Raw genomic sequence first — 16,029 nt, 5'->3', positions numbered from 1 at the left:
TATCGTTTATTTTAGTCCGGTTATCCGGCTTTTACAATCTTAACTCTAAATTCGCTTTCTATCTAAAGCGTTTGATCGGGTTTGAAAAACGATTAATAAAAAACGGGTTTTGGAACCGTGTTTACGATTTGCTTTCTAGCACTTCCGCGAAACGTTTGTTCGTATTTCAGAACCGTGTTTGCGATTTGCTTTCTAGCACTTCCGCGAAACATTTGTTCTTATTTCATAACGGGGTTTGCGATTTTCTTTCTAGCACTTCCGCGAAACGTTTGTTCTTATTTTATAACCGTGTTTGCGATTTGCTTTCTAGCACTTCCGCGAAACGTTTCTTGTTTTTTTTTTTTTTTTTTTTGGTCAAACGTTTCTTGTTTATTTCATAACGATTTGCGGATTGCTTTGTAGCATTATCGCGAAAAGTTTTTGATATACGATTCTTAAAACAAAAGTATACGAATCGTTTCCATAACCGCTTCTTTAAGCGAGTTTATGAAACATTCTAAGTCTACACAAAACGGTTTCTGCAAACGCTTTTCTAAGCGAGCTTGCAAAACGTTTTTCCAGGCGTATATCGATATGATTTGGTTCAAACACCAAAAATGAACATCGATTTTAGACTATTATTTTCTTTAAAATAATATGTTATTTGTTGAATGGAGTACTAATCCATTTTCATGTTTTCTCTACAGAAAAATGACAAACGATAACAACACCCCCAATGTCACAACAACTCCACTCAACGTTGCAGCCACTGATGCAACTGTGACAACCGCTGGAAACATCACACCAACCGATGCAGCAACAACAAGCACTATCCTCCCTGCGGGAAATGTTGCTGATGAAACCACTCGCCGTAACCTATTCGGTGCTGGTCTTTATCAGACGGGTTCAGTTTCAGCAACCGCAAGTGGTCTGGTGGCAGTTCAAACTCCTCCGTCTGTCCCTAGCGTGTTCACTCAAGGACTGATGTAAGACAAGTTTGATGGTAAAGGCTTCAAAACGTGGCAGAAGAAGATGATGTTCTTCCTGACAACCATGAAGCTGGACAAGTTCATCCAGGAGGACAAGCCCCTTATTCCTTATGGGATTGATGATGTTCACAGTCTTGCAACTGTTGACATATGGGTTCTTTACGACTTCATCTGCAAAGGTTACATTTTGGGTCATCTCATTGACCCATTGTACCGTGTCTACTGTGAGATCCCCACGGCGAAAGAGCTATGGATATCACTGGACAAGAAGTACAGAGGTGAGGACGCTGGCTGCCAGAAATATGTGGTCTCAAAATTCCACGACTTCAAAATGGTGGATTCAAAACCCATCATGCATCAGGTGGAAGCGCTTCAGCTCATTTTCCATGAAATCGCTGCTGAAGGAATGTCCATCTGCGAGACATTCACAACTCTCAGCTTCATTGAAAAGCTTCCTTCAAGCTATGCGGATTTCAAAAGCTACTTGAAGCACAAGAAGAAGAAGATGGGGCTCGAGGAGCTCATAATGGCTTCAGATGGAATCCAGAAACCGAACTCCTGACAAGGTCACTACTAAGGAGCACAGTGTCAACATGGCTGAGCACAAAGGAAAAGGAAATGCACACACCCATTCTCCTGCCAAGCCTTCCAAAACTGCTGCAGCCCTGAAGACTTCTGAAAAAAACTTCAAGAACAAAGGCATTGAAATCAATGCGAATGCGAATGTGGAGAAGTTCAAGGGGAAGTGTCACTACTGTCACAAAGCGGGACACAAGACTGCTGAGTGTCGCAGCAAGATTAGAGATGAGAAGCATCAAGCGAATCTCACTGAGGAGGATCTCGTTGCAATGGTGACCGAGATCAACGTGGTTGAAGGCAGCAACCCCAAGGAATGGTGGTATGACACAGGAGCGACCACCCACATTTGCACTGATAGGGCGATGTTCAACACTTATCAGAAAAGCAAGACTCAGGAGAAGCTGTTCATGGGAAACACTGCAGTCTCCAAGATTGAAGGCCGCGGCAATGTGGTTTTGAAGATGACATCAGGACGTGAAGTCACTCTGACGAATGTGAAGTATGTGCCTGACATGAGGAAGAACTTGGTCTCGGGAACCTTTCTCAGCAAGAATAGATTCGCCACAAGTCTTGAGGCTGACAAGCTCGTGATTAAGAAGAATGGGATGTATTTGGGAAAGGGGTATGCTAAGGATGGACTTGTCAAGATAAATGTAATGACAGTCCCTCCGAAAATTGTTGCTCCAAATGTTTCAATGAATAAGAATCCAATTGCTTATTTGGTTGAGTCTTTTAATACATGGCATGAAAGATTAGGCCATGTAAACTACAAATCTATACAAAGATTAATGAATTTAAATCTAGTTCCTAAATGCAAAACAAGTAAACAAAAATGTGAAGTATGCGTACAAGCTAAGCTCACAAAAACGTCATCACCTTGTGGTGAAAGAACTAACAAACCTCTAGATTTAATTCACACTGATATATGTAATTTAAAATACATACAAACTAGAGGTGGGAAAAAGTACTTTGTGACATTCATAGATGACTGCACAAAATATTGTTATGTATATTTATTACATAGCAAAGATGAAACCGTAGAAAAATTCAAAGAATTTAAACTCGAGGTCAAAAATCAGCTTAAAACAATTATTAAAGTAGTTAGAAGCGACAGAGGAGGCGAATACGATGGTCCATTTAATGCATTTTGTAAAGAACATGGAATAATCCATCAAACTACAGCTTCTTACTCACCGGAATCTAATGGAGTTGCTGAACGCAAAAATCGAACTCTAAAAGAGATGATGAATGCAATGTTGCAGGAATCTGGGTTACCCCAGAACATGTGAGGGGAAGCGTTGCTTACCACTAATTATATCCTCAACAAAATTTCACACAAAGTAACTGGAAAAACTCCATATGAATTATGAAAAGGTAATTTATCTTCGTATAAATACCTCAAAGTGTGGGGGTACTTGGCAAAAGTTGCGGTACCGACACCAAAAAAAGTCACTATTGGACCTAAAACCATGGATTGCATCTTCATCGGATATGCACATAATAGTAATGCATATCGATTTCTGGTACATAAATCTGAAATATCAGATATTCATGAAAAAACAGTCATGGAATCAAGAAATGCATCTTTTACGAAAATATTTTTCCATACAAGTAAAAACAAAGTTCAAAACGAACTCGAGAAGAAAGAGACAATGACAAGAACTCAAAATCTGAGACAAACGTTGAGATTTCTATAAATGATATTTCAGAAAATGAAGAAAAAGATGAACCTCGAAGAAGCAAAAGAGCTCGAAATGAAAAATCTTTTGGTGAAGATTTCCTAATGGCATTTTTAGTCGAAAATATTCCAAAACTTTGGCAGAAGCCATGGCTTCACCAGAAGCTCCATTTTGGAACGAAGCTATCAGGGGTGAATTTGATTCTATCATGCAAAATTATACATGGTACATAACAGATTTACCACCTTGCTGCAAAGTATTAGGAAATAAATGGATATCGACACGAAAACCTGGTGGAAAATACAAATCTAGGCTTGTAGTTCAAGGATTCCGACAAAAGGAACGCTTTGACTATTTTGATACATATTCTCCAGTAACGAGAATAACATCAATAAGACTGATGATAGCTATCGAAGCCTTAAGAGACCTAGAAATCCATCAAATGGATGTAAAAACTGCTTTTTTAAATGGTGATTTAGAAGAAGAAATTTACATGAAACAACCTGAAGTTTTTGTCATTCTTGGACAGGAAGACAAAGTATGCCGACTTGTAAAGTCACTTTATGGGCTTAAGCAAGCTCCTAAACAATGGTACGAAAAAATTGACAATACAATGATGTCAAATGGTTTCAAAATAAATGAATGTGACAAATGCATATACTACAAAACTACCAAAAATGCGTATGTTTTGCTATGTCTATATGTAGATGATATGCTCATTATTGGAAGCAATAAAGACATTATCAATCAAACAAAGAACATGCTCAAAGGGACATTTGAGATGAAAGACTTGGGATTAGTAGATGTAATTCTCGGGGTTAAAGTTACAAGAAATTCAAACGGAATTATCTTAACCCAATCTCATTATGCTCAAACAATATTAGAGATATTTAAAAATTACTCTAATAGTACGGCAAAAACTCCGTTAGATCCCCAAATGCACTTGACAAAGAATTCAGGTGAAGCGGTTTCACAAAACGAGTATGCACGTGTGATCGGAAGTCTCATGTACTTGACCAATTGTACTAGACCAGATCTAGCGCATGCAGTAAACGTACTTAGTCGATATACAAGTAATCCAGGTCATACACACTGGAAAGCTATAACGAGAGTACTTAATTACTTGTGCTACACCAAAGATTTTGGGTTTCACTATGGTAAAGAACCAGCAGTTTTTGAAGGATACACTGATGCTAACTGGATATCAGATTCTAAAAACTCAAAATCCACAAGTGGATATGTCTTTACACTAGGAGGAGCAGCAATATCATGGAAATCTACCAAACAAACAGTGCTAGCCAGATCCACCATAGAATATGAGTTCATAGCCTTAGACAAAGCAGCAGAAGAAGCTGAATGGCTTAGAAATTTTTTGGAAGATATTCCTATGTGGGAGAAACCTGTGCCAGCTATACGCATACATTGTGATAGTCAATCAGCTATAGCTCGGGCTCAGAGTAATCTTTACAATGGTAAATCTCGTCACATCAGAAGACGACATAAAACATTAGACAACTTATCTCAACTGGTGTAATCACAACAGAGTACATCAAATTGGCTGACAACCTAGCGGATCCATTTACTAAAGGTTTGTCACTAGATGTTATTGCTAAATCATCAAAAAGAATGGGTTTAAAGCCTATAACGAATGAGGATGCTTGATTGCAACCCTACCTATCATGACTGGAGATCCCAAGACGTAGGTTCAAAGGGAAAACAAAATCAAACAGAATCTAACCAAAGCACTTGAGACAAAGTAGTCTCTTCCCAGCTCCTAAGATGATAAAAGTGCTAACAAATGTGAGTAGGATAAGCATAAGCTTTTAATGATTCCATAGCTTCTAAAGCGGAGTATTCCTCAATACTTTTCATGGTCAATCACCTAATGAGTGTGAAATGGGGTCGTTTCTAGGAGAATGAATGCAAGGCTATATTCTCTAAGTTCACTCATGAAAACCAGGAATAGTTCAGGGCCATAATGAACACTAGTTCAGGGCCACAATAAACACAATATAGAACTAAGTTCTACGAGAAAATGAAGCTGCGTTATGCCGGTTGTCTCGGTCTACATAAAACACCGGTTGGTTGAAGACATCATGTTCACATTCTGGTAAAGTAAACCCGACAGATATTAACTATGAGTGGTTCAAGGCTTAAAAATGCTACCAACTCAAACACAGTGAATTTTTCGCAAACACTCTCAATAAGTCTGTCTAGTCTAGTCATGATTAGAATAAGTATAGTTTTTAGAGTCTATCGAGTCTGCATTTAGTCTGCATATGTTTAGAAGAGTCATTTCTATTCATGTGGGGGATTGTTGGATCAAGTTCTCAAGCCCATTGGCTTAAAGAACATAAATTAAATTTTTGTGAAAAGAAATGTAATGGGCTACGTAATTAGATAAGCCCAACATATTTGAAATGTCAAAATGACATTATGAAGAAGTCCCACATCGGGGAGAAACAAGAAGAATGAGTTGTATATATATGTGCACTTACTTAACCTTGTTTAAACGGCTCAGAGAGAGAGGATAGCCCCCACGCGCGCGCCGCCGCCGCCGTCCGGCCGGCTCGGCGTGGGCGTGGGCTTGGGTCTTGGGTTTTGGGTCTTGGTGGAGGGCCTCTGGCCCAAAAAGATTCTTTTTGGACCAAGTTAAACTCAACGTTTTGCCATTCGATACAGGAAAAAACTGCATGCAATTTTATTTAAAACGACAAGTAGTTTGTAGAAAATAAAAACATCATGCATTTTATCCTCTCAAAAAATTTTAAAAGAGATAAGAGAGAGTCTTGCGGAATGAGTTTCGCAACTCAACTTCCCTCGATCTCCGCGAGATCCTCGCCCACGTGCAGCTGCTGTTGCGGGAAGTGGGTCTTCTCCTTCTCTTTAAATATCGACCCTCCTCCTTCTTCATTTCCTAACTTTTTCACATCGAAACGAACAGCAAAAATTCTCTTAGCGTAAGTCTTAAATACGAGAGTGTTTCGTAGAGTTTATAGTTCGTTAGGGCGATCACGAGTGAAGCGTGATTTGTCTGCCATGGTTGTATCCTGGGACTCGATATTCGTATAATATCGTCTCACTAACGGAGTGAATATTTAGAGTTAAGGAAAGAGATTATATCTCGACTCCATGTTCATTTGCGAATACGATTTCTTATCGACCTTGTATTCGCCCTTTACGATCGTCTATTTCCTTAACATATCGCTTTTATTATATCGTTTATTTCAGTCCGGTTATCCGTCTTTTACAATAATCATTGTCATAATTGTTATATCTAATCAGCCTCTTTTCTTTTGTATTTGTTTTGTCTTTCTCGAAATGCTGATGTGAGATTCATGATTCCATTATGTAATCTTGCTCCATGTTATCGTGGTTATGGCTCGTATCTCGGTTTGTGTTCTTTGGTTAAGCTCGTACCAGTTCCGATTCAACTTCGAACCAATGCCTAAGATGAGGGTTATTCCGTTTAATCCCGTGCTAGTTTAATACTACCACTACGGAAAATCTAGTTCGAAACATGATCTGTCTTCATGAATCGAGTCTGTTTGAGAGTCTTGTTTGTTTATTATTATTATTGATTGTTAAACCAGAAATAAGATAATAGAAGATTCAACGGTTGAATGAACTGAGTGATGCTAAAACTGCTATATATATATATATTAATATATGTATATATAAAAATATATCCGTTGGTGGATTGCAGATGCACAAAGACGTTTATGTAAGCCGCCGACGAGCAGTGTGATTGCGGTGCACAAAGACGTCTGTGTAAGCCGCCGACTAGCAGTGAGATTGCGGGGGTACAAAGACGTTTGTATCAGTCGCCTACGCGTAGATCGTGGGAGTGCAGAAATGTACTACAGTACGCCTGCAGATATACATATATCCTTATGATGAAATGTGCGGTGCATAGAGTAGCATGTACTATCAGCGCATTGGATGTTTTATGTGGTATATTAGACACTGTGTTTGTTTCCTGCTAAAGCTAGGCCTACATAGTCGTAGTGCTATGTACCGAGTCAGTGGTTTGTGGTTTAGAATCTCATACCTCGCGGAGTAACTCCCCTGTTGCTCACCACTCTTTTCTCCTATTTCAGATGAGCTTGTCGAGTACTTGGATATATGTACGGTTTGGTGTCTTGGGATCATCGTATTTTATTTCAATTTTTTCGTTCGATTTATTGACATATTTTTATAATTCAATTTCAAAATGTATTTCAATCGAATTTATTTAAATTGACAGTGTTTATTCATTTTTTTTAATAAATCGGTTTAATTTGGTATATTTTGGTTAGTAACACGTGGTTCTGGAGAGAGGAGGAGACGGGTGTTACAAAATATTGAAGGCTTTCTTCAGCATCTTTAGCGCTGCAACTCTCTGCTTCTTTGGACCTCCCTCGTCGCTGATAAAAGATTTTAGATCAACCCCGGAAGACTTCACGAGGCTGCCGTCGTGGATCCCCTTCCAATCAAACATTGCATTTCGCTACCACGAAATCACTTGGTACGGTGAGAAGATAGAGGAAGATCCAACTGGTGTCTCTGATTCTATCAGGTTCGCCTACTCCATCTCTCAGTGCGATGCAGTTTTCGTCCACAGCTCCCCGGAGTTCAAACCCGAGTATCTTGGTTTGCTACGAGATTTGTATGGAAAACCGGTGTTTCCGACTGGGTTTCTGCCTACCAGTACTGAAGACGAAGTTGGAGATGCAACATGGGTTGGCATAAAGAAGTGGCTAGACAAGCAGCGAGTCAGCTCAGTGGTTTACGCAGCACTAGGAACGGAGGCGAGCCATCGTCCAGCGGATCATGGGTTGGAAAAATCAGAGGTGCCTTTCTTTTGGGTTCTAAGGAACGACTCACAGATTCCGGAGGGGTTCGTGGAACGAATCAAGGGACGTGGCATGGTTCATAATGGATGGGTTCCTCAGGTCAAAATACTGAGTCACGACTCGGTGGGCGGGTTCTTGACGCACTGTGGCTGGAACTCATTGGTGGAGGGGCTAGGGGTAGAGAGAGTCCCAATCTTCTTCCCAGTGTTGAATGAGCAAGGGCTCAACACGAGGCTGGTGGAGGGAAAGGGAGTCGGTGTTGAGATCCCAAGAGATGAGAAAGAAGGATCTTGTCACGAACAACATTACATACAGGAGCAATTAGACTTAACATACTTCATATGTTTATGGAAACTAGGTTTGCAGCAATATGAATGGTTGTCTTACTGTCACATAAAATCGTGATGGTTCATGTTTGATACCCAACCCTTCAAGAAGACGATGTAGCCATTTAATCTCACGAAGTGCACTGGCCATTGTCTATATCCGACTTCAGCAGAAGAGTGAGAGAGAAACCCATCTTGTTTTTTTTTTTTTGCTTTACATGAAATGGGAGAACCACCAAGCATCACAACATAAGCACTCAATAAACGTCTAGTAAGAAAGCATGCATTCCAGTGTGAATCACAATATACTGTGAGAGATAAGTCTGAATTGGAAGAGAGCAAGATGCCTTGGCCAGATGAACCTTTTAAGTCTCGAACCACGCAATTTTCTGCATCCAAATGGGCTTCTTTCGAAACTTGCATAACTTGAGTGAGAATGTGTATAGCATACCTTAACTCTGGCCAAGGGTGGTTGAGATATATCAACTATCCAACAAGGCATTGGTACTGCTTTGGATCTGCAAGAAAGGTTATATATGTTTGATGGAGTTCCTCAAACGGACAAATTTTCTTATGAACTTCAGTAGGTGTGCGGTTGATGAAATAGCATGTTATCATTACAACATCACTCCAAAGTCTTTTAAAAATATTTTCATGGAACATCATTGATCTGCCCACCTCAATGAGATGTTTATTCTTCCTGTAAACCACTCTAGTTTGTTGAGTAGTATATGGATTTGACTGGTTAGTAACATAAGATTAAAAGTTCATCAATGTCTCAAGCACATGATCCTTAGAAGGCAACAATGATGTTTATTAGACTAGATATTGAACCAGCAGTTAGTCAGTTAAGAAACTATATGTTGATCCTGGTAGAAGTCATTGAGATGCTATCAAATGGATACTCAGATAGTTAAGAAGTCATTGAGATGCCATCAAGTGGATACTCAGATACTTAAGAAGTCCAAGTGACTAAGGACTTGTGTGTGCAGGTTTAAAGTGTGATTAAGTTGTTGAACTCATGGATTTAGATTGTGGTAGAGATCTAGACAACTGAGACTCAATTACATGATATGTTTTTCCTCTTGCAGAAGACCTTTTGGTTGGAAACCGAGACAACAATTTGTTGTTGCAATGTCAACCATGGAAAATGAATATATATTACTTAAAGATGCATTATATTTGAAATTCATGCAGAGCATAGAAAATCCACTGTCAATACAATTTTATCTTTAAATAAATATATTTTTTTCGTTTTTTTTCAAAATTTTCTTGAACTTTAATCTCTTTTGCAACATCTAATTCTTCATTCATGTTACCCAAGCTAATTAGTCATTTTCCACTTTTTATAATTGTCTTTGAATTTAATATCTGAAATCCAGATTTGGTTTTGACACATATGAGATTTTATTATCTGGATCCGGAAACTTTTGATATCCTAAACTTTTTTTTGTTAAACTTTTGATATTTTAATTTTGGAACGGATCCGGAGTGGATCTTGGAAGGATCGAATCCCGGCTAATAAATCCCAGCTCCAATATAAAGATATCTATACTATTATTTGCGAGGTGATTTTTCGGAGCTCTCACATTAAAAGTTAGAATGGTTAATCCAACTGAATTTTGACAAAGAGAAGTACAAGCAAGTAGATCATTCGACGTTAGAGGGACAAAGTGGTTTGTTCTTATCGTTCAGTGGTCACTCGCCTATAAGAGCATCTCCAACCCACCTCTATATTTGCCTCTATAATATCATTAGAGATAAAATCACTACACCCCTACTCTATTTCTTTCTTTAAAATAGAGATTGCTATTTTCACATCTATATTTAGAGGAAGAAATAGCATTTCTCTATATTAGAAGCATGCTTTTTTATTTACAAAATGATCATTTAAATTTTTACTTTAACAATTATAACCAAAATAAATATTTTTTAGTGAAAATTTACTGTTTATATAAATATATAATCATACTTTTTATTTACATAATAGTTTCTATAAAAATATTCAGTGTAAATAATATGATAATTTTATGAATGTTACACTAAATTGGATTGGTTTTCAACATTCACAAATAAAAGATACTATTTGTAGAATTAGAAAATAATATATCAAAAATATTCCTTTTTAGAGGAAGAAATAGAAGAATACATTGGAGACAAATTCATCTCTATTATAGAGTTTCCCTATTTTAGAGAAAAAAATATAGGGAAATACATTGGAGATGGTCTAAGACTAGTGCTGCCCTTAAAAGATTTTGACGGAGCTTAACTGCATACCCTCTTGTTTGGAAACTTGAGACGAAGAGCCAGGTCCAGAGTAGCGTGTTGAATGGAGTTCGTTGAATCGAGTTCTTAGAACAAGCTCTCCACTTGTTTCAAAAATACCAGAGAAAGGGTGATGCAAACATGAAACCTCTTCCTGCGATTCTATTTTTTAATGAGAACAGCACAGAACTAGACTAGGAACCCCTTACTAAGACAACATATCGAATTCCTATACTCCCTTCGTGTGAAGCCCACTTTTTCCTTACCTATGCCTCTTAGCCAATTAAGCCGTACTTTCCTTTCATTAGCGTCTCGGTCTTTCTTTCGTTTATACCATTAATGAATAAAATCTATAAATTAGCCATAAAATAAAAACGAATTTAAAATATTTTTATTAGATAAGTGATTAAAATTAATAATAATCACACGAATTATCCAAAATCGAAAAGTATATTTTTAAATAAAAGATAATTCATATATATATTGTGTTGTTATCTGAAAAGTATCTTTTAATAAAAAAGTTAAAAATTAAAAAAAGGAAACAAAAAATACATATGTACTATTAATTATTCAAAATGATTAATTGAAAAGAGAATATTGTGTGATTTCTAAGATTTATTTATTAAAAATGAATATAATATACAAAACAAATTCAAAAATTATAATACGTAAGAATTTTCAAATATAAACATAAATAATAATTTATCGTTAGTCTTTAAATTAATAATGCTTGTATTAAAAAGTAAATAAAATGTGTACGCCTGATTATATTATTAAAAATATTAGTTGAGTCAAAATTTTAATTTGAAACCAATTTTTTTTATTAATCTATCAGTTCTTAATTTTCAAATATTGAAGAAAAAAAAAGCACGTGTACTTTGTTCTTTCGTAAGATTATATTATACCAAACGAGGAAGCAAATCTACAGCCAGAAAATCACCTTCCCATTCTTCTAAAAACCATATGTTTATTGTTTTGTCGGTCGAGAAAAGAGCGATGCTCTGAATTCTCAAAAAACCTTTGATCCACACAAGAGAAGTTTTTGGTAAATACACAAAACTACATAATGCATAGATATATATATATATATACTTCTATGTTACATAGGGAGAGGAGTCATGAAGTGGATTCAGCTTCCTCGGAGCTACTAGCAGAGACTTGTCTAGCACTAGCAGTGGGGGCCTCTTCTACTTCTTCGCAGAATACACTCTCTTCACTTGTATCCGATGACGACGCACCTTCCTCGTCTTCTTCGCTCACTTGTTCATTTCGCTTCTTTAGTAACGCTTTTATGCCCTTGCCTTGAAGAGAGAGCCTTCTTCGTTTTCTTGCTTTCCTTTTCCCTTTAGGAAACTCTTCTCCTTGAGAGTGATGCAGCTGCTTCTTTCCTCCCTTGCTGCTTTCGTTCTCATCTGACTCCTCGTCCTCTGCTGCATCAAGCTTCCGTTTCTTTTTCCCTGAGTTAGTCTGAAACAACAAACACAAAAGAAGATTATTACATGCTGAAGACGACAGTAAAAAGAGTGTGAGCTTAAGCCAAATACCTTGGGGCCACGATCAACCAGACGAGCCCATTCATGCCTGTTCCTCAGGCAATCAAGAACAGCTTGTGAATGGCTTGAATATGCATATCGCTCTCCATTGTGTTTTCTCAAGTGAGGCCAGTGCTGCAAGAAAAGAAACAACAACAGATTAGAACAGCGACCAGCACTGATAAATAGATAATGTCTGAGATCAGAAGGCAGTAGTATACGGGCAAGACTGCGTTACAGAGCTCTTCATATGTCATCCTCTTGCCTTTACTCATAATCTCATTGATTAAGCCAGGCAGTGTTTGATGAACAGGAGTACCATTATTCCTCGGGGAACTGTGTGGAGAAGGCTTATTATGCTCGTTGGATGAAGACGCTCCGCTGCTTGAGCTTGTAGTCGAGTTTGGCTGGACAAGTACCCTCCGGGAAGAGTAGGATGTTTTTCGGTTTTCCTTTTCTTCCCCTCCTCTGCTTCCACTGTCTTGATGTGTTGTTCTCCAATCAGGAGGGCGGCGCGATTTGGTACTCCTAGTGCTACATCTATCATCGTCACGAGATTTTCGTAACCCTTCTTTGGATGCGTCCTTGTTTTTCCTTCTGGAAAACTAGAGAAACAGATACATAGTCAGCTAACAAGCTCGAGCCTAAAGAGATCATCGACTTGAAAAGATAATCATACCGTTGTGTGATCCTTGCTACCGGAACTACAGGTGCGCTTAAAACTAGTAGCGGTTGGAGACAGGGCTAAGCTACCGGGCTGTCTCATGCGTGGGACACGAGGGACTCGTGGAGAACTGTTGAGTTGATGGTGCAGTCTTAACGCAAGCTGGTCATTAATGAAACAAATGTCAAAACCGAGGGAAGATGAAAGATAAAAACAAAAAAGCGGATAGATAACAACATCTCTCACGTACCTCTTCATCGGTTATAGACTGCATAGGGTCATTTTTCTGGAAGGTCCCTGAGAGCGAATGTTTACCAGAAGCCTCAGAAGAGCCACCATTAAGCCGAGCTGCTGGAGATGCCTTTAGGGAAGAGGAAGAGTCTCTTGTCTTGGAAACTGAAGAATGAGAAGCGCGGCTCTGCTGCATCGATTTAGTATGTTCTTTCAGAGATTTCTCATCATCCCCATCTCTCTCTCGGATCGCATCACTGGAAACACAGTCCTCATCATTAGTATTAGCGTTTTCATCACCGTCACTTGGTTGTTGCTTGGAGGGAGGTATGGAGTTCCTGGAAGTAAAGGAGGGCTTAGGTGACTTTTCCGTGGCTGAACTAGACGATGATTTCCCAATGCTGACTACCATCTTAGGCCTGCTATATACTGAAAACGTGTGCGGAACAGGTCTGCATGGCTTTGACGGCTCTTCAAGTACACTAGATCCGGGCTTTGTTTCCAGACTATTTTTCTCTGCTTCCGAAACCAACACCTCTCGTTTTAAGTCAGTAGTTCTTTCTGATATCATATCAACAGGGTGCGGTTCAGGAGGAGGAAGTGAACTGCTCTGTGTCATTTTGTTATACTCCAGAATCTGCTGCCCTACAGCTCCACCAGCACCAGTCTCCACAATTTCTTTTTGGACTTGGTTCTTCCTTGAACTGATTTTACCACTGACAGCATCACAATTTTTCTCTTCAGCATCTCGTGTAGAAGCAGAAGAAGGCTTCTGGGAACTTTCAGGCGAATCAACTGCATTATCTCCTGGAGTAGCAGCTATTGTACCTTGTCTCTGCGAAAATAAGCAAATAGTATTTGTTATTAGTTGCTTCCCCATTGTTATCTTCAATAAGATATTAAATTTGGCCTTGCTTAATTCAAACAGTTGTTACAGTCTACAAGACATCAATGCACTTATTGCTACTTAAACTTCTCCCTTATTGCTATTTAGGGCATGTATATATATAACAGATCAAATTGCTTTGAATTAAACCACCTAGATAATAATCAACTGAAAACTTCAGCATTTGTTGCTATAATCAAAGACAATTCAAAGGTAAGTCTCATATATGCAAGTCTAACACGTACCTCATCTGCCTTATCAGCTTCATTGTGTGTAACATCTTTTCTTGCTGGGACGGAAGAATCTTCAGTAGCAGAGCTCTTAAGCACAATTCGGAAATGATGGCCAGCTTTCTCTTCCTGTTTTCCAGCACCATTAGCATGAACGTCAGAAAGATTCTGTTCTTTGGAGCATTCAACACCAATTTCTGAATTACCAGATTCACCCTCGCCAAGCCCACCATCAATAGATTCTTCAAACGCAGCTTTCTTTGACTTATCATTCTTTGCGATCCCACAGTCTCTACTTAAACCATCTGATTCTGATGGTTTAAAACCACTTGCTGGTCGAACTGCTGGTAACAAAAAAAGAAAGACGATATCTCTTTATTTAAGAACAATGAATAATGGCTAGCTAAAGTTTGCTTAAAAAGAGAAGTGGTTTCACTGACCTTTCTTATCATCCTCCTCTTCTTTGTCAGCAATTTCGACCTTCTTCTTCATCCGCTCTTTAGAAGCTCCAAACAGTTCTTTTCTTCGCTTACTCGTTATCAAGGGACGAAGCAACCTCTTATCCTTCTCCACAGCACTCTGAGAATGTTTCATCTCAGCTTCCCCAGAGTCCAGGTCATTTGTGGTTCCTTTATCATCAACACTCCTCATTGCAACCAAAGCACTCGCGGGAGCAGCGATCAAACTCTCCTTCGACATAGAAAACAAAACTCCAGCGCCGTTTTCTTCCTGACACCCATTCTCAACCTCATCCTCATCCCAGCATGGAAACTCTCTATACTTGAAGTTAAACTTCTTAGGCACATAACCAGTACACTTCCACAGCTCCCGTGAGAAAACCGACGACAAACCTCCAAAGAAGGCCGGATCACCACCCGGGATCCCTTGCACATGAACCTTCTCTTCCGTCGGGATCTCAGTCCATAACCTAAAAGGACGCTTAACAGGCACATTCCGAGTACACGAGCTCTCCATTCTCAAGGTCTTGGTAGGCAGCTCAACCAACAACTGAGCAACCTCGGTCTCTTCGATATCATCATCAACGTTGTTCTTGTTGTTCTTTCTCTTACACTTGTCGCAAGTGAAAAGCTCCTCTCCTTTAACGTAACGAGAGCAGCGAGTATGAACCCAAACCCCGCAATCATCGCAATTGACCATCTCTTCTCCATCATCGAAATTCACACCGCAAACGCAATCTACAGTCCAAGATCCATCGACCCAATCCTCGTGGTGTGACCTTCCTTTCATCGCCCAGACTCTAAATCTAACAAAACCCTAAAACCCTAACCCTAGATTCGACTATTCTAACAAACCCTAGGAACGAATCAAAGAAGACAATTTCTCGAGTTCGAGCTCGCGAGATTTCCAAGGAAGAGAGAGAGCCGTATCACCTGATAGACTCGAGATTCCGACGGACACTCAAACTCCGGTTCCAGGCATCGAATTGCGGCAGTAAGCAGCGAAGCTCGTACATAGATTGTCGGAAGCGGAACTGAACAAGAAAGTTATCAAGTTGTTCGTTTGAAGTCCGGAGCTGGCAATTAACAAATTTAATTTACTGTCTCAAGTCCGACTAACTCTTCTGGGCTTTTGATGCAATTTGGGCCGGGCTTGGACTCACTTATTAACTATTTTTATTATTAACCAATACTATTCTCTGTTGAATTAAATATCTGTCACTGAAACATTTTTTTGTTTGTGGCAAATACATAAAAGTAAAACAAACTTAGACTTGGAAGAATTTTCTTAAACTATAAAACAAAGCTTATGTCAAAATGCATATGAAATTGTATAGGCAGCATATTAACTCAATACGTTGTAACTTTTTTTTTTA

The 16,029-nt window shown here is 38.8% G+C and overlaps 2 protein-coding genes across 5 annotated transcripts; one reads left to right on the top strand and one right to left on the bottom strand.

Annotated features, from left to right (window-relative positions):
• The first annotated feature begins 1,032 nt into the window (after positions 1–1,032).
• LOC106363195 (UDP-glycosyltransferase 91C1-like) lies at positions 1,033–8,961 on the top strand. Its single transcript, XM_048766759.1, has 3 exons — positions 1,033–1,122; positions 1,703–2,200; positions 7,543–8,961. The coding sequence occupies exons 1-3, from the start codon at positions 1,033–1,035 to the stop codon at positions 8,464–8,466; spliced, it is 1,512 nt and encodes a 503-aa protein (XP_048622716.1). The 3' UTR covers positions 8,467–8,961.
• A 2,614-nt stretch (positions 8,962–11,575) lies between these two features.
• On the bottom strand, positions 11,576–15,730 carry LOC106396153. 4 transcript variants are annotated; one of them, XM_013836474.2, is made up of 7 exons: positions 14,636–15,727; positions 14,211–14,539; positions 13,099–13,914; positions 12,864–13,010; positions 12,406–12,789; positions 12,197–12,319; positions 11,576–12,119 (listed from the first exon to the last, which is right to left on the bottom strand). In XM_013836474.2, exons 1-7 carry the CDS (start codon positions 15,441–15,443, stop codon positions 11,769–11,771), a joined length of 2,958 nt encoding a protein of 985 aa, XP_013691928.2. In that variant the 5' UTR covers positions 15,444–15,727; the 3' UTR covers positions 11,576–11,768. The 4 variants fall into 4 exon arrangements, 2 of the variants coding, with proteins under 2 accessions (XP_013691928.2, XP_048621457.1); XM_048765500.1 differs by having other exon boundaries at positions 14,211–14,536; XR_007327327.1 differs by lacking the exons at positions 11,576–12,119; positions 12,197–12,319; positions 12,406–12,789; positions 12,864–13,010 and having other exon boundaries at positions 13,703–13,914; positions 14,211–14,324; positions 14,402–14,536; positions 14,636–15,730.
• Positions 15,731–16,029: the final 299 nt, after the last annotated feature.

Source organism: Brassica napus, chromosome C8, assembly GCF_020379485.1.
Source record: "Brassica napus cultivar Da-Ae chromosome C8, Da-Ae, whole genome shotgun sequence".
Classification (NCBI taxonomy): Eukaryota; Viridiplantae; Streptophyta; class Magnoliopsida; order Brassicales; family Brassicaceae; genus Brassica; species Brassica napus.
The sequence above is the reverse complement of the archived record's forward strand: the minus strand, read 5'-3'. Positions and strand labels throughout refer to the sequence as shown.

Bases quoted from the DNA above. Each gene is read 5' to 3' on its own strand.
- LOC106363195 (XM_048766759.1), top strand. From the start codon at position 1,033: ATGAAGCTGGACAAGTTCATCCAGGAGGACAAGCCCCTTATTCCTTAT. The intron at 1,123-1,702 runs GTTCTTTACGAC...AATGTGGAGAAG, and splicing joins TTGCAACTGTTGACATATGG to TTCAAGGGGAAGTGTCACTA. The intron at 2,201-7,542 runs GTAATGACAGTC...GTGGTTCTGGAG, and splicing joins ATGGACTTGTCAAGATAAAT to AGAGGAGGAGACGGGTGTTA.
- LOC106396153 (XM_013836474.2), bottom strand. From the start codon at position 15,443: ATGAAAGGAAGGTCACACCACGAGGATTGGGTCGATGGATCTTGGACT. The intron at 13,915-14,210 runs GTACGTGTTAGA...TTATTTTCGCAG, and splicing joins AAGCTGATAAGGCAGATGAG to AGACAAGGTACAATAGCTGC. The intron at 12,320-12,405 runs GTATACTACTGC...CTTTTCTTGCAG, and splicing joins TCTGTAACGCAGTCTTGCCC to CACTGGCCTCACTTGAGAAA.